Source organism: Xylocopa sonorina, chromosome 18 (assembly GCF_050948175.1).
Source record: "Xylocopa sonorina isolate GNS202 chromosome 18, iyXylSono1_principal, whole genome shotgun sequence".
Taxonomy (NCBI): domain Eukaryota; kingdom Metazoa; phylum Arthropoda; class Insecta; order Hymenoptera; family Apidae; genus Xylocopa; species Xylocopa sonorina.
This window is the reverse complement of record NC_135210.1, coordinates 3,995,293-4,014,330: the sequence shown is the minus strand read 5'-3', so window position 1 is coordinate 4,014,330 and position 19,038 is coordinate 3,995,293. Positions and strand designations below refer to the sequence as shown.

Here is a 19,038-nt window from a genome sequence, read left to right as displayed (position 1 = left end):
TGTTTCAGTAAAATAACAAGACATAAAAATGACAAATGAAATAACAATTGATTGCTCCACTGCTACACTAAGTTATGTACCACGCTATTATCTAGGGTGCAGTCGAAATTTGAATTGATATCCATAACTGTTGCTTGTATGTTACATTAATAAATAAATACAATCTAAAGAAGACAAGTAGAATCGTTTATCACTTTTCAAATAGATTTCGTTGTTCAATTAATTAATCTGTGAACAATTTGAAAGAAATTATTTATCATAATATCTTAATACGTACACTTATTTACATACCGCTCCTATAACGCGTTACAAATACGTTATTTAATATTATTAAAAGGTATAATTGGTGTAAATGTAACTATTTTACGATATGACTTCAATTTTTATCTATATTATGTTGCGTGTATACCGTTATCAAATTTTGTATGTGGACTGTTCTCATTATAAAGTAAAGTGCAAATATATTTATTTGCTACTTATCTTCTTTAAGCTAATTAAATGCATTTCTTCGTTTTCAAAACAAATTATATAATTTATCACATTAGTAATATTAATAGATGTATTGCCAAATAGTTAATACTATCCGTATATATTATTGCTCGTCTAAAAACACATGTATATTTAAATACAAAAGAATTACTCTCTTCAATTATCATGACTGTTTTACGCAATATTAAGATTTGCATAAATAACATAAAACTCTTTGCGTTCAAAATACTGTATTATATTGGCACAACGCATTTATAATAACCCAGCGAGCAGAATAATTGCAGTTCGGCCGCAGATTCGTTTAGAACTTGAGCGGAAAATAATTCATATTCGTCTGACACGATCAAAATTGACAAATGGGAATATGATAAATTTTTGTGTTAAATCTGCAACTATTCTGTTTGATAAAGTTTGTAGCAAATGTTTGGGATATCTACTCGAGCAGATTTAGTTGATTGGGATGTATAAAGAGTATAAAACTTTGGCGCTGAAATCCAAAGAGATCATCCCTTGCGTAAAAGTAAGTTGAAAATGTAGAATGGGACAATTTTTACTGTTCGACCTTCGTTTTGATAAAATTGATTCCGAAGTTGGGTTGTTTATGCGTGTACGTGATTCTATGAAACAAGGCCTTGCATAAAAAATTGTCATTTTACATTTTCCATTGACTTTTCTGATTGTACACTCTGTATATTAATACTATTTATTTCCTAATCATTGTCATGTAAAAAAAAACACACTATTCATACTTCACTTTTAATTCAAAGAAGTATTAAATATAGAGTATAATAAAATAGAGACATGAAACAAATTCAGTGAAATTGTATCAAATCATAATGTTTTATATTGATTGATTGTCGAAATGAAAACTTTTGCCTAAATATTTATCGATCTGTGGTTTGATGGAATGTACTTGTGTACTTATTCAAATTATATAGTAATAATAATATTAAAGTGAAGCATGATGTGTCCTTGCAATATTATGGCTGTCAATTACTTGTTGCTAAATCTATTATATCTTTGATATCACTTGGAAATTCGTATGAAGTTCCTATACGAATTTGCTAGATTCCATTAACACTTAAAAACAGAGTACATTTGTGCTATTGTTTTTTTGCTGTTATTATTTATTAGAATTTTTTTTACTTTTCATATTTTTCTCTTTTTTTTCTTTTGTTAGTCCTTTTTATAGAATATAAATATACGCCTGTTCGTCGTTAATTACAATTATCGTAGCTATGTAATTGTAACATATAGTCAACATATATTTTCGAAACGTGCACCTGCAATACCTCGCATCTTAGTCTCGCTCTGTACATGGGTTTGTTGATAATTAGTGTGACAATGGATCAATCGTTCAACCATAAAACTTTTCATTTATAAACAATCCAACTTTCCTACATTCTGTATGTCTCAAAATTAATACGGTAAAATAAAAGGACACACAACTTAGTGGAAGCTGAAATCGATAGTCTCCTTGTCCTGCTCTACAATCGTTTACTATTGTGACCCTATTTGTTACGTGAAATTTGATGTAAAATTTTCTTAATAAATCTATGTAACGAGTATTAATTAGCACTACAAATTTTCTTTATTGGACCTTCGTCTAATATTAATACTATCCTTTCTATTCAAATGGATAAAAGGGGCAGTAGTGGTAATTTGATTAGCCACTTCTAATTGCTTTTCCATATAAGTATACTGAAAAAATATTTAGTTACTGTACATGTACGTATCTAGTGTAACAAAAAGAATAAATAAAATTTTGAAAAATCTTTAAATACTTATTGTATATATTAGTAGAACGTATAATACTCTTGTTAATAGAATTACATAGAAAATTTTGTTCCTACATTCGCATTATCGAAATACCATAATGTTTAACTCTATATACCGATGTATCGGTGTTCGGCTGTATTATTTCGTTACACGCTATCGAATTAAGTTTAAAATTTGGCGCATCGTCTATATTAATATCCCCATTCGGATCTAATTTCCTATTCTTCTTTTTTTACGAAGTAAATAAGAAAAGAATACCGTGAAATTTTAATGCAAGAGTGCAGACGAGTAACTGGTTTCTTTTAAAGATCTGATAATTCCCTGTCAACAGAAGGCATTATAGAGATGTCTTAAACATTACATTAGATCTTACTGATTATTTCAGTGGCCACAAAGTTATTCCATAAAATATTTCTTAAAATGTATAATTCTATGTACAATTTCATAAAATAATATTAATTTAATATATAAGTTTTATATTATATAGTACTGTATGATGTATTACAATATATTATTTAATCACTTAAATATTTCATTTGATTATTAATGATGTGTATTCGTACATTCGACACGGGATAACAACCCCATATTACAAACAATGAATGTTGGCACAGACAGTGGCTGGGTTAAGGCACTTTGGGGTGCTCGATTTTCCATAGTACCCTCCAGCATAACTATCTCATCACACCCCCCTTTCCCTTCCCAACGCCCCTCATCGTGGTTTCATTATTTATTTGCTTTATACGTATAACAGATGACTGCACGACTCTCACTTTAAATATTGCAACTATTCTTAAAATAGAATACGCCGTTTCAGTGAGCATTGGAGTGTAATTAACGAATTTAATAAAGCTTTCACAGTGGTTTTGTGAAATTCGCTGGGAACATACCCTTCTCATTCGTTCCTTCCTTGACACCCATTAACCAACCTTGCTCCTGGATTAACGAAACATTCAGTTACATTTGTTATCAGGTGAACCATTAATGTTAGCATTATCCTTATTATCTCTGCACGTGTTACCGAAAAGATGTTTTTTCTTTTCTTGTTGTACGCGCGAAGACGATATAAGTTACGTAAAAGGGCACAAACCTGTTCTTCTGGATCATCATACTCAACCACGCGAATGATATCACCAACATCGAATGACAATTCGTCCACGTCCTCGCGTCTATATTTATAAATAGCCTTTACTCTGTACAAAACCCCAGGTGGCAAGTTGTCAGTCGTTGCCCCTAGAGAGAAATTGGTACCATTTTCATATTCCACCACTAAAATAATGGAATCCGCCTCATTAGTCATGGACCTGTGATACAGTTCTATTTAAACTCTAACTTTCATTCGTTATACACAAACCACAATCTAATTATTGTTAAATCTTTAATCGAACAGCCATTTTACTAGACTCTGTTCCGCTTGTCTCAACAAGACCATGCACAAATGGGCAGGCAGCATACTCATATCGACACAATATGCTATTATAACAGTTTTAAACATACGCATTTGTTACGTAATACATAGTTTCAGGTCTAACTTGGAAAATTGTTTTATTTTCGGCCTTAAGAGCTTTCAAACTATATTACGAGCGCTCGTACGAAAGAGGCACGAGCACCCTAGAAAGGGCAGCTGGTATAAAAATGATCAAGTATCGCATACTTACTAAAGACGATTTATGAAACGTATTAGCGAAAGGAATTATTTGCAGCGAATTAAATAACTCACACATCTGTAAGTGCAAAATGGAATTTTCGACCGTATATATATAAAACACTCTCCAAATTGTACTGCAGGCTGTGTGTTGCAGACTTATCAAGGATTAGTTTAACTGGTGACAACAACGTGATAGTTTTTTAGTTATTTACAAAACTCTCGTCTGGCAAACCACGTGGACAAAAAAAAGACCTTCGAATCGTTAATACAGCAATGTGCGTCCTCGACGGTGTGCAACGAGCAACCGATGACATTTAACTCCCACGTTGCCTACTTACCAACTGGTATATCGTACAACTCTTCTACCCGTTTCGAGGCCGCTACTGTGCTTTGCGGGGACGCATCCTGGTTATTGAGAGAATTATCATTGCTGTTAGCATTGCTGTTAGCATTGCTGTTAGCATTGCCGTTTAATTGAGTAGTCGGCGACGTATCCCTTGCCGCCGGGGCAGACTCATCCACCGCTGTAACACGCAATAAAGCTCACTCGAAACTAAACGATTAGCCACATAATTGTGCCCGCGGGTACACGTCTTATGCGGCAGTACTACGTTTCACTTCATGCAGAAAGGGTATTAGTTACACAAAACGGGCTCCAAACGCACAAAAGACGCGCGTAGACATTGTATGTGGGTATATTTACCTGGCGATATGTTGTTCTGCGACGGTTGTGTGTTGATTATTAAACTGGAAATAAGAGTAAACGCTCGTTAGAATCGAGTATTGGTATAGTTCATTTTTTGAAGGGGTATCGAGTTGTTTCGAGGGGGCTCTCTTACGCAGAATTGGCGTTGGGCGATTTTGGAGATTGCGGTTCCGTGGTCTTCTTCAACGTGTACGATCCTCTCTGGCTTTCGTTAGCCAATTTGTCGACGATTGCCTCTAACTCTGAGTACACCTGAAACGTACGCTTATGAAATTGAATGTTTCTACTGCTGCGTGAATCGTTGAATCTCAATGAATAAATGAACAGACAAACTGCAGCTTATTTGTGCACAGCAACGTGTTGACGATGAACCCAGTTTACCAAACGTACCTTAGCGCTTTCAGTGTGAAACACCTGTTCAGCAGCGAACAGGGTTTGCAAATTTGTAACAAGAAATAGAACGCGTGAGTCGTACAAGGCGGGTAGCTCGTCGTGAAGCTCGGAATTAAGCTGTTCGTATGTACGTTTAGCGTCCTCCAGCAACTCTTTCCCTCGAGAAACCTTCAGCTCGTCCCGTTTCCTTGGATTGCACTGTAGCGATTGGAAGTTGTGTCTCTGGCTGTCGTAATCCACCAGCTTCCGTCCACGTTTGTCAATCTTTTTCTGCAATAAACGATATCGTGTACGTAGGTAAAAGTTAAAACCTAAAACGATGATATTTCATCTCCATTCGCGTAGCAACACGTACCCTCATCTCTGGAAACTGGCTTTGATATGTGTTCAGAGGGACGAGGACCTGATCCGCGAGCTTGTGAGTGAAGTCTTGCCACAGCATGTCCAGATTTTGAGCTTGCACGTATAGGAGGTCGTGGCCGGTCCATTGGCTCTCGTAGATCTCGTTCAGGGAGTCCATCAGCGTCTTCGACGCCGCTTGCACCGCTGCGAACAGATCAATTGAAGAGTCTCGTAATTGTTATCGTCTAAGTTCCTCTCTACCGTGATTCCTCGCTTTCCCAGGAGGCACGGACGTTGCTTTTTGCCAACGAACGCGCGGCTCAAGATAATTACTTTATTAACCTACTTCTATTCACGTGCTGCGCTCGCTTATTGAGATGGGACGATCGTATCGATCGTCCGCTGATCGATTCAAATTGGATGAAAGTTAAGAAACGACTGTTCGCCAGTTGGACGATTCGACTTTAAAGATTGATAAAGGAATAATTTTTGTTACAATGTCAGGTCTCATTAGAATTAAATCTGAACTTATATACGCTGAACTTATATTACTTTACGTAACATAATCGTTCAACTCATCTCGACAACCAGTAGCAGGAAAAAGACATGTTGCACAGTTATCGTGCACCGCGTCTTTCGATTTACATATGCATTCTCAGCATGAAGTATCACTCCGTGACGAGACTCGCACGTACTTAGACGCCCATATAACAGAGGAGGAGACTCTAAATATTAGCCAGCATTTTTATTATTAAACTCAAGCGAGACACCCAAACGTGACTCAACTGGTACGTATTTGGACCTTCTCTACATTCTGCAACATCGTGTTATCACGATCCTCCTACGTTCTCGTTCTCCAGCGTGCAAACTGGCGACGAAATTCGCGTAGACGCGAGTCTGAAACCTACACAGGGATAATTTGGGGAATAGTCGATAAGGAAGGCTCCGTTCGCCAGACGCCATCACGGTCCAAACGGAATTGAACGCAGAACCATACGATTTATCGCGAAAGTGGAAAGCCTAGCGGACGTGGGGTATCTCTATCGACAGGTTTTGCCACGAGCCTGCCCCAGGCACAGCGCATGCGGGTATTTATGTGCGAATACTGTTACGTGCCGTCGTGGCTGATAAAAGGAAAGGTGAAAGGGGCATAGGCGTAGAAACGGATATCCGTGAAAAGTTGCGAAAGCTGCTGCACGAGCCTTCGACGAGCATCCCCGTTTACCCCTCGTTAACGAGCCTGTAAACGCGACGAAATCTTTTTTTCTTCTCTATACAATCGAACGACGTACAGGGTGTTCCAGAGTTGCGGATCAGTCCAACAGGAGGCGATGGAAGGCCACGTTTTTTCGTCTAATAAATGCACGTCTGACCTTCGTCTATTTTTAGCAACAAAGCTTGGAAAATGTAGGTTTTGGGCACCTGCCGACAAGCAGTCAGCGTCATACATGTCGGTCGTTAATACGAGGGTTTCAGTGGAACGAAGTTACACGTTTATTCGACAAGCTCTATCGTTTGATAAAAAAAAAGCGAGAGTACTTGGTCGCGCGTAATTACAAAGCAGAAACGAGCGCTGGGTGGATAATATTACTCAATTTCATCGTGATGCAATCCAGTAATGGATGGATAGATAATTTAATTATCGACTGGTTTAATTTGCCTGTCAGTTGTTAGCGCAAACTGTATAATTCTCTTGGAAATAAGTGAATCACTCGGCTAAGTTCAAAATGTTCCGGATGGCTATAGCTACTATACAACAAGGCTTGCAAATCAATTTAGTAATGGTGCAACGAGATGTTTAGTATTACACGTTTCCAAGGCTTTTTATGTAAATAATAAATTATAGACAGTTTTTGCCCATATTTACTGCGGGTAGCGAATAAATGATCAATAATGAGAAACAAGAAGTCGACGCCACATGAAAACGTCGCCTGTTTTTGTTTAGCGTAAATTATGTGTCGATCTAAAACGAATATTGAAATGATAAATCAGAATTCGCCACGAAATGACGCGCGAAGAAGAGGCCACGGACAAAATATCGCGATCTTATACCTCGTATGCATTTCGAAACGGCGCGATTAAAATATCAGATTCGTTTGCTCTAACGATTGATGTACCTGCGAACGTCGGCGTAGGACCTGCGCAGAAACCACGGTCGTTATTCAATGTCTACCGCGTTATTCATCTAGCTGTCATTCATCTGTGAAACGTGTACGCACGCGAAATTCGTCGGCGAAGCGTTGGCTTCCGCTTGGAATGGCTTCTTTTCAGGTGGCGCCGCGCGCGTGGCCTGCAGACAATCGCCACAAATCCGCGTAACGACGACAGCATTTAAAGTAAAAGTAGCAAACAACAGAACAACATCGTTCAGCCGTGTTTAGTCGTTCTGAGTCACTCTTTGGAGAGGCGACAAACATTTTTTTCTAATGTCACCTCAGAATAAAGAAACACTGATCGATATTCATCGATACGAGAACTGGTTCTCTGGTCCGGGATTTATTCGACCGGTTACTGTTTCCAGTAACTTGTAACGCGAATCAAGGCCACGAACGATTACCTTGGATCGTTAATGATCCTTCGTTGCTGTTCAATATTTCGACAAAATGTTACATTTTAATAAAAAAAAAATAACGATTCAATGCTCGACAGTTTCTGTCCGCGACGATGCTCGAACGAAGTGCAGCGGATCACGGGAAATCAAGGTCGAGACTTATTTTTCGCGCGGTACTGTTAATTTCAGTTTGCACGTGCTATAAATAACCAGTTTATCGTTAAACGCTCAGCTTTACCGCTTGGACTCGGTTATACGATTTCCCGTGCGTAGACGACGATAAATAAACTACTTGGAAAATAATACAACCGCTCCTCTAGGTCCCGCATACCTTAACATGCGTGGGACCCCTCAAAAACTTACAGTTTAACGCGCGGCACCGACTCGAACCCCTATCGACTTACCTCGAACACACCTGATGTAATTGTTGAACTCCTTTTGCAATCTGTTCGCGGCGTTCTGCTGTCTCATGAAGTTCTGCAGATGCTCGTCGAATATGTCGTCCGCGGTTCTGTCCACTTTTCCCAGATTCTGAAGAAACTGCAACGAGAAAGGTCGACCTGTACGGACTGCTGCGAAATTTTCACGCGGATGCGAGGCACAAGGGGGACTTCGATGGACTTTGAAAGAACTCTGCGCAGAATGATCAGACTCGAAGTAAATGGCTCAGAGAAAATAATCTCTCAGACCCAACGTTTCCTGTTTGTCGTGGAAAATCCCTCATCGACGCGTTCAAACGTTCTAGTAACTACTCTCGATCTTTGTCCAGCGCTGGACGTAATGGAGGCTGAATTACAACGACGTAGCGATTACCTTGTCATTTGTGTCCTACACACAGTGCATGATCTGCTATTATATGGCCACGAGAGGATTTCCATTGAAGAGAATCGCTGTTGATAAGGGAACCTTTAGTGGATAGTAAGTTCGCGGTCAGAGTGTGTCCCGATTGAAATTCTCTATCACACAAACCGTCTGTACGATCTGTCGTTTTGTTACTTTATAAACATCAAAATAAACAACGATATCGTTATCTATCTAAAATAGCTGATAACCTTTGAAGTCTAGACATCACGATCGTAGACGAAGCGATAACCTTATATTTCTCAAAAAAAAACATGGAATTCGATTAATGTAAAACAAAAGTTTGAGACTTTATCAAGTGATGAATGGAAACAAAACGTATGCCTTTGTATTCGTCTGTTCAATCGTACTCATATTTATTTAATTTCTTCTTCTAATTAAACAAGGAAGCGATACACGTGCTGGGACCAAGCCTAATTTTTCTATCAGCGATTCCTGAAGCGTGATGACCGTTGGTCTCGCATCGTAGCAACTGAAAAATGTGACGTTGAATTTAATCTTCCCCGTAATAATTACAGCACGCGGTTACGTGTGTACACGTCACGGTTTTGATAACCAGCTGCTGACGATATCTACGTTTAACCCAGACCGTTACTATCCAGCGACCTCCTCACGGCGCTATTTATACGTTCTGCTCGTCAAACGGCACGCGATTATTTCCCGTCGATTTTGCCAGAGGATAAAAAGAGACGCGATCGGATAAAAGGAAGGTAACGAAATTTGGGAACCAAGTTCTTCGACGTGGGCGTCGCTCGCGCGGCTCCCGGATGGGCTTGGGAACCGAGGTTGTGCCCATATTTGAAGCGAACGCGCGTAACGAGTGCTCGAATCTTTTGTCGCGGTTGCAAATTGGAAAATGCAGACACCATAGAAGATTTCTTCTCCATTTGGACAATCCCTTTTGTGAATGTAAGTTCGTGGAGCTTTTCTAGTCCCCTATTAGTCGCCTTTTACGACAAGCAGGGGTTACTGTGGGTGCATTCTGATCCCCACCACACAGGGATGTTCTGTTTTTAACATGGTCATGAATAAATGATCGAAGAGCATTGAGAATAATGATGGAAGACAATTTTCGACTACAAAAAAAATTGTAAGTAGTGGCGATTGTCAGCTGTTTTAATACCAAATCTTGATAGTTGCATTTAACAGGACCGTTCGCATAGAAGGCTATGAATAGGGACAGATACGAGGGATGCACGTTATGACTGCTGATTACACGTCATTATATGTATCAATCAACATTAACAGCGAAGACACAATGCGCTACCAACTTATATGACCAGCAAAGGCATAACAATTTGTGTCTATAGAATAATGCCAGGACTTCCTTAATTCCTGTGTAATTTTCTCCTGTAAACGGTCTCGAGAGAATAAAATAAAACGAGCGTTTGTACTATTTTCTTTAACCACGATTCGTCATCGATCAGAGGAGGACACGCGTTTCTTTGGCTTGCAATCGAATCGAGAGAGTCGATGATAGCCAGCGTCTTCGAACTAATCGAGGATGCAATTAGGATTACGTCACTAACGCGTGATACAGGTGAGCAAAGTGTAAAGAGCAGAGATTTATGTATATCTAGCGTTCCCTCGAGCTAACCAACACCGCCACAAGCGCTGTTCCATACTCTTAATTATTACATGCGTGCGCTGTTTTATCGCTTCGATTCCGTTCGCCTTTACTTTCAGACGAAATGGAGCGAGCAGATACGCGAATTATGATTCGCAGTTGGAACTCGTGGTTGTTCGCAGCTGAGCTGTACCAAAAAGCTTGAGTCAAAAAATGGATAAATTGTTTAGCGATTTGAAGAGATTCGATGAGTCATTGAATGACTTATTCAGGCGAATCGACGCCCTCTGTTGGACGAGGCGAATTTCTATTCAGAATTTTTCAGAGCAAACCGACGTTGAACACGGGCGAACTTTGAGACAGTAATTTATAGGTTCATTTGGGAGCAAGAATGACAACGACCAGTATAGAACCAGTAGACAAGCGCTAATTAAAGCAACAATGTAAATTGTGTTCTAAACTACTTACACACGTTCTATGTGCCAATATGTTCTCTCGCGTTATCCTCAAGTTAAACAAGCGCTGCCATATTCATAGGTTGCGAAACGCGGGGATTAATCAGGATCACGAACGAAATGCTGGTGCTTTCGTTTTAAAAGATTCTCTCACTGTCTCATTTGAAGGCTTTGATTCATCCGACACCAAGATGAAGAACGATTTATCTTCAAATTTCGCGTACCGTTTACAATTTTTCAAATTCGAATTCTTCTTTTCAAATCTTTTCAACGCAACTTCCCGTCCGTGTCCGACGTGGATCCTTGCGGCGTTTAATGGACAGACAAACGTTGACTGTAGCCGTGCGTGGGTATCATCATTCCGTGCAATAAGGCGTGACGTTACGAAAGGATGTCCAGTGACGAAACAATAGCCATCGACCGCGGAGAAATTTCACGTTGCGAATGTTACCAGGTTCGAGTCGCGCCTTTCCTTCCGACACCTGTTGGATCACGAAACATCGTTTCAAATGGACCTTAGTGATACCACGCGACGTAACTTCGAAACGACGCTTAGACAATTTCATAACTCGACAGCATTCGTTTCACTTAAGCAGCAAGCTTCGTTACAACGATTCGATACCACTAAAATGCGTCGGTACCTTTTATCTCTCTATTCGACTCTCAGGAAATTTACGTAACCCGGTCCTAATGGTACCTACAAGGCCGTCAGATATCAATTAGTCGCCTTTTTTTAAAAACACTCGGTTCACATTGTGCTCGCTCAAAGTATGCTCAATAAAAAACAGTTTTTACCTTCTAGCCGCTTTCAATTTACAGAGAGAGTACAGTAAAACGAAACGGAGGGTGACATGGCGACTCGAGACGGGACGGTGAATAATTAGGCCAATTAAATGTTAATCGAACAGCGTCACGCGAATGTTAATACAAGATAGTCGCATTAAACGGTCATATCTGTGTCTGCGCTGCGTAGAACCGCTGTCGAAACGATGGCGGACGAACGAGGAAGGATTGGAGGGACGCCAACACCGCGAGAACACGCGGACCCCTCGCTCGATACTTTTCACTAATTCGCCAGCGACGTTACCGACCAGTCTCGACGAGAGACGCGAGTGTATCTTAGAGCAGAAGACGCGGCCATCAGAAGTCGAACGCGGAGCAATCCGCGAGGCAAAGATGGAAGTCGTTGCATGCGATACGATTGCGTAAGCACCTTTGCCGACTCTATTTGCAGAACGGTCGCCCGTTCGAAGGTGAGAGGTAGGCCGACCTTCTGCAGACAATGTCCCACTAGGAAAGCCAACCTCTCTCGCCGGGTGAGGTACGAATAGAGGCGCGCGCGGACACCCAGGCGGCCAGGGCCGAGGTACCGTTCGATTTTCAAACGAAATTACCGCTCGCCTCTTCGCTTCTCGGATTAAGAATTATCCAGCCACGAATACGACTAAAACTGTTCGTAAATGGCTTTTTTTTTTTAGTAAAAGGCAGTGACGCTTGATTGGGATAATTCTAGAGATGGACTACGATTTGAGAGATCTGAGAAGATCGAATGTTGTTCATGTGAAATATTGGGAATATGAATGCGAATATGCGACTGCATCTCTTGATCGATAATTGAAGTCATCTTCAAGGACGATCCAATTCAACCGGATGACGCCAAACGCGATTAAATAAAAATTGGATATCGCGTGCGATTGTCGAGGGACTATCTACTCTCTATCTCGGATCATTGCTTGGTTGGCACGTATATGCTGTATGGTCTATTATATGAAGATATTAGCGAAACATTTGTCTGTATTTTCTATCTGTTTCTCGCGTAAACATTTGCATTTGTTTCTCTAAATATTTGCAGAGAAATAACCAGACAACATCAAATTAAAATCGAAGTTAATCGCACGAATTTTCGTTCGTACGCAAATTTGTTTCTCAAACATTTCTAAGGGCGTGCTACATCGATAATAAACACGTGAATCTTATAAAGATCCTGTACAGCAAATCATTGGCTACAGCACGCGTTCTAAAATTTATCGCTGTTGCTGTTACACGTATTATACCATAGTTTCGCAGAGTTAGACGATAAACCTCGATCGAAAATGGCCGGCGAAGACGAGCCTGGCTCACTGTTACGATAGAAAATACATAGATTATATAATTTCCTTGATCGTGGCCATAAAGCGACTAATCCTGGGTTAGCCAGCACTAACACTTGCCGTGTGCAACCGTTATCCACCATCTTGTGCGATACCAAGGGAAACGTCGCAAGCCTCCGCGAAGACTGTTGCGTCCCTCTTCCGGTACGAAGCTGTTCAGCTGATCATCGATATTAATTTTTCTTCCAAGTATCGTTCAAGCTAATGTTATTCAATTCATTGCGATCCCACGTGAATCATCGTTTGTATCTGGAGAAATAATTTCGAAACGGAAGATAAGCGCGAGCGGTTTGCATCGAATACGAAAATAAAGAGCTGCTTATCCGTATGACTCACTCTTGATACTCCTCGATTATCTTTTTCCGTTTCGTTTTCTTTCACGAGGCAGCAAATTTTCTCTCCTCGTTCGCGACGTTCCAACGATCGAGGGTAAAGTTCAAGAGTGGTCCTCGTTTTCACTGGCCACCGCTCGTTGCACTTCGAAACTCGTACAACCGTGGCATTGTTACCCATTTCGTCCAGACGCGATTTTTGTCACGGCTAGCGACGCGTGTCCCGTTAGCCGGTTAGCATGTCTTACACAAGGCAGGAACGAAATATAAACCCGTTTACGTTAAATGCTGACCTGCATGCGCGATGACTGCCTTCACTCTTCCATGTTAATTTCCGTCTACACAGAGAACCGCGTTCCTCATTAAACCGCTCTAAACTACTCTATGGCACACTGTGCGATTTTTATAAGACTCGCAAACAATTTTGTATCCAAGTGAACGCAACGAACCCGAAAATGTTCTGACATGAAATCATTTGCTGGATTTTGGACCAAGCGAGTGTGCATTGAGAGATCTGCGAAGATGAAGTGTAAAACCATCGCTGAGGCTTTTACTTTCTGCTTGTATCGCTTCAGCTCGGTTCAATTAGAAAAGAAAGCGGGGAATGATGAATGTTCTGAAAGCATTGTGAAAGCACCATTTCGGTGCAAGTAAATACTTCTATTAATTGCTACGCTTCGTAAGGATCAGGACTGCTAACGAGATTTGTTCTAAAAGTAGCTGCAAATCCAAAAGCCACTTGGAATAAACAATGAGAACGATACAATCGTGCGGAGCGTGGAAAGTTTCTACTTTACATAATATACTCCTCGAATTCGACTTTAAAATAGACGCGTTGATCGTCAAACTCTGTAAATACCTGTTCTCGTATCTCGACCGCGAGTGCACGTTTTCGCTTCGAAACGGAAAGGGAAACCGTCGAAATCGATTCGATCTTTTCTTTTTCTCTCCCTTTTCTTCCGTTTTGGCACTGGTTCAAGGAAGTTCGTGCGACTTTTCGCGACGTTTCTTTCAAACAACTCTCCCGGCGACTACAATATTCACGCGACGCAACAATGTTTCAGTGGACAGCAGTATGTCAGTCCGAGCGAACTTATCGTTTCCAAAATAGATGGTCCTCTCCTAAGCTTATTAATAGACGAGCAGACGCGACGCGAATCTACCATTGCACCGCTATTATTGTGCCAGGATGCTCCCATTTCGCCATTTTGTATGCGCTTATGTAATCCATATAAAAAAATCTACCTGTTTAAACTAAATTTCGTTGAATAAAAATTGCACGACTCATTAAGACTCTCGACTCGACCCAAGCGAAATTCTACAAACGCGATCGTCACCAACGAGAACGCTTCTAAATTAACACGCCAAGAGAAAAGTGTTATGCGCGAGAAGACAGTCGGTTCCAAAATGGCGAACAGAAGAAGAGTACAGCAATATTTAGTCGACTGGCGTTGGAAAAACGTGCTCGTGTACAGGTCTCTCTGGAGCAGAGCGATGACACTGGCTGTTAACGAAAGTGAGGCCCTTCCACGTGTCCTGGGGTCCAACCTGAGGAGCGTTCCTCTCGAACCGGCACCGCGGGAGCCGGATCGTGGAGACCACCGAGAAGAAACGAGGAGCAAGGAATGTTGGCGCGGGGTTCGGGCATCAACCTCGGGCAGAGAGCCCACTTTGCACGACCGACCGATCCATCGCCCATTTCTGGACCGTAATTCGTGATAGGGTATTTACTGTGCACGTAACTGCTCCAGCGAACTGTACCGGAAGGCCATCGCGCTTTGCGCGTGGATCGGTCGATAAGTCGAGACTCAATCGAGTTTCTAGTAATTTTTAAGTCGCGTTTGTCTCTAGTCGAGACTTAATCGAGTTTCAACTAATTTTTAAGTCACGTTTGTCTCTTGTTTGCTATCGATTCTTACAGGATTCGTTGCTGCGATCCGTTCTCGATGGAGGGACGACGTTCTCGCATTGAAAGTTTCGATCGTCTCCTCGCAGGCTATTCTAGAGGCTCCTGTTGGCATTTAGAGGATGAGGGACACGCGAAGTGATGCATAGTGGCAGTTTAGAAAAGTTTCAAGCGATAAATAGCTCGTGAACGGGATGTCTGGTTAAGTAAACGGGAAAAGAGGCGCGATAGGGAAACCATGGAGCGAACAATGTGAACGAGAGAACGATTTTCTAGCGCGATACGATCGCGAGAGTGATAAATTGGATTACTCGTTACCTCTGTCATCGACGCGGTAGAAAAGAGAAGATTCATCCGCGACGAACACTCTTACTTTCAGAAAACTCGACACGGTTCTGATAAGAAACTCGTTATTAATAAGAACACGAATTGCTTCCTCAAATAAGAGACACTTGTCGCGATAAGCTGGTTAAGGACGAGTGAATGATTCCCTTATCACTGAGTAGTCGTACCGACTAGAATAATGAAACGCGTTATTCCAGTTATTAAAAGAATGCCGTCGGTTCGGTTCTCCATCGTTTATATCTACCATAAGCAACTACCTCACGCAGCAGTTCCTCTTCGACCATTGGAGATACTTACATTCATATGGAGTGCCCAAGATTCGTTCGAGATAGTGTCTTTATCTTCTCACTGCCAGTTCAGTCGAAACTATATACTTCAAAGAACTCCAAAGAAAAGAAATAACAAAACAAAGAATCGAGACGCACGATGCATTCATTCTAAATAAAGCATCGAACTATCCAACGATACTGGACTACGTCCAACTAATATAAAACCATGGAGAATGGTAGAAAGGATATTGAGAAAAGGCGAGATGTAGCAACGATCCAGCGATCTGAGAGTCATTCGATTCTCGAGTTAGCCGCGAGTATTCCCGATTCGGCTGGTCGAGCTAACGGAACCAACCTTGGACGTTCAGTCCATCTTCCCCATCGTCCCACTCGAGAGAGAGAGCCAGGGTTCAGGTATGCCGAAACAGCTGACCGGTGATCGGCCTGCCTTTCTTTCGTGCACGCCTCTGCTCGAGCCTGCTCGTCGTGGCCTTAACATTGAACGTGGCCAAATTACAGACCGCTCGTAATCGGTTTCGAACCGATTCCCTCGCGAAGAGCGTGGAAACAGAAGAGACGGTGTGAAAGGTGTGAAGATTTTTAGCAGAGCCACTGACCTTTTCAGATGATACGTGTTTTAGGAGACTTGTGATGGCAATTTAATGTGCTCGATTAATTTATGAAAGATCTGGCTGTGGAACGAGACTTAATACTTTATTTAAGTTTGCACCGAGATTTTGTCCTATGGTAGGTACACACGAGGCGTGATAATTCATATTTAATAATCTTCAATCTTGTTAAGTGAAAGTAGAAAGTGTGCAATTATACTTTGTTTAGATTAATCGTGTTACTTGGAACTTAGTTGCTCGAATTCGACTTTGAGTTTGCGCTCTCGCAAGTCAGATTGCTCGTTCCTTTCGCATTTTTGTATAATTTCAGAATAATTCAGAGCTAGATTCCTGCTCGAGAGACGAATGAACCATTCAAGAAATTCCTCGCATTTAGTGAACCTTGAAGTCGAAAATACCCGGCTCGATTTCCCTGGACACGGCGCACACGGAATAAAATCGAATCGAGCGTTGAAAGACGCTGCCAGCGGTTCAGTCTTGACTCGATTGAATCCCCAGCGTTGTTCCAACAAATGGAATCGCGTAAATCCGTCTTTACCCCGCTTTTAGCGGCGCACTGGCGTTGCCATTATGCTCTAACCGTAGGTTGGACGTATCGAAACGAAAGAGAAAGTTCAGAGACGGGAACAAGCGGTCGCGTGTGTTCCTTTGCTTTCTTTTTTGAAAACATTACTGGAAGATCTAATCGCAGCAAGGAAAAGGCAAGAACGCCTTCTTTCGAGGAGATTCGATAATAAACGAACGACGAGTTCACTGTCCCTCGTCTTCTTTCTTCGAGCGTTTCTACAAACAATACGTGAGTGGTAGAAACTTCTGTCGACTGATTCGCGCGTCCTGGTTTTTACATGAAACACTGAGAAGCAAACGACGACCGAGCACCCGCGTCGCCCAACGATTAATGGGTCAACGGTGTACGGTAAACGCGTTTGTACGCGTGTACCCGTGAAACCTGTAACTTCTCTTATTTACTCGCCGCTGATGTTCCATCAGGAACGCTGCTGCGATAAATATTCGGGCTGGTCCACTCGGACTTCCGCATTCCCTTTATTCCAGCTCTGACTACAAAAGTTGCTGAGCCTCGTACGCGTGATCGTTTGTTCGACGAAGATGAACGTCTGACATCATTTTTTATAGACGTGAACGAATCACTTCGAATGGATCTCATCATCTATGAGCCTATTACTATTTTATCAACGATTTCGTAGAGACCAAGATGGAAGAAGTAAACGATGTAATTACTGAAGCAGAATTTTTTAAATGGAATAATGAAGTTACTCGTATCCTTCTCTAATTTCTTCCTCGAGTTGGAGATATAGTCGCGAGTGTTCCAGGTATCTCGGCTAAACGTTTCATTTCTACGTTTATCCCGCGTTACATAATGGCTGCCATTCTTCTGAATGAATGGCGCCGGCATCGAACGACTTCTAGGAACGCGGGCCAGCAACAATGAAAATCATGGGTGGTGTTTCCTACACGGTATCCTTGTAAATAGCGTCTGTTCGTGTCGGATCATACCGCGGACAGATTGAATAGAGAGTAGATTCGGAATGTACACAATCTCGCGCAACAATAAGTAATTATGTATTCCAGCTACGTCCAACTGATTCCATCAACATCACTGCTTAAACGTTAAACAGCTCTCGAGAAAATTGCGAGTCGAACGAAGCCAAGAAGCTGCCCACCATTTTTAAATTCGCAACGTTCTACCAATTTTCTCAGCGAATAATCGTAAAATCGAAAGCAGAACGAACAATCGGTATAAAAAGTATCTCTGACGACAGAAAGAGGGCGAATAGCGTTTGGAGCGCGAATCGAGGAACAGAAGATCGTATTAAATATTCATGATGCTTATGGCATTTATCAACATTGTTTTCAAACTCGAATAACAATGCGACAGTAACTAATTCCGCTTCTCGATTTTACTCTACAAAACATGTTTTGAAACGGCTACATTCCAGCGTAAAACATTCATCGATTTTTATATATTACGTCTCGATGACATGACGAACGTAATTGTCACGTTCTATGAAAACTCGTGAAACGACGCGTCATGTAATTGATGTGAATCTATGCGCGATACATTTTAAGACTAAGCAAGTATGACTTGTTACAAATTGCGATAACTCTCGTCGAGTGATTAGATAAGATTCAACAGGACACGAAGAAAATTCGTCGAGACCGATTACCAACTCGTAAAACCAGCGACTGAATGAAAAACTGAACTCGCGATCGAGCCACTGTCCCTTCCAACTAAAAGAACGCGACCAAAGATCAACTGGAAATCGGAATGACGTACCTGCGTGTTCTGAATATATGCACACGCTTATTTACAAGCTGTAAAGTTGAATAACGCTTGGACTGCGAACAGCACGAGGAAAGAAAGGAGTGGCAAGGTGAATTCGTGGATACGCAACGACCGTCGCGTTTCTCCATGCACTTGGCGCGTGCATCCATCTAGACATTCTTCAGCTCCAAGAGCTCGACTATTTTCAGTTTCGCGTACTGTTATTTTTTCATTTTTTCATTCACCGTCTAACGGTAACCGCGAATGATTTGTTACGCGGTAAATTCGACCCTGTCCAATATTTTAACCGCACGGACACATCAACGCTTTAC

General features: G+C 41.4%; 1 protein-coding gene across 4 annotated transcripts in view; it reads right to left on the bottom strand.

Annotated features, from left to right (window-relative positions):
• Nucleotides 1-1,853: 1,853 nt before the first annotated feature.
• Nucleotides 1,854-19,038, bottom strand: part of Amph (amphiphysin) — a 29,094-nt gene continuing 11,909 nt past the window's right edge. The window contains exons 2-9 of one of the 4 annotated variants that reach the window (XM_076908574.1): nt 8,313-8,448; nt 5,371-5,561; nt 5,013-5,285; nt 4,756-4,874; nt 4,620-4,663; nt 4,255-4,440; nt 3,359-3,537; nt 1,854-3,204 (exon numbers count right to left, since the gene is read on the bottom strand). In XM_076908574.1, coding sequence (XP_076764689.1) covers nt 3,124-3,204; nt 3,359-3,537; nt 4,255-4,440; nt 4,620-4,663; nt 4,756-4,874; nt 5,013-5,285; nt 5,371-5,561; nt 8,313-8,448 — 1,209 coding nt within the window. In that variant the 3' untranslated portion in view covers nt 1,854-3,123. The remainder of the gene's footprint in view (nt 3,205-3,358; nt 3,538-4,254; nt 4,441-4,619; nt 4,664-4,755; nt 4,875-5,012; nt 5,286-5,370; nt 5,562-8,312; nt 8,449-19,038) is intronic. The other 3 variants (XM_076908575.1, XM_076908576.1, XM_076908577.1) reach the window with 3 other exon arrangements.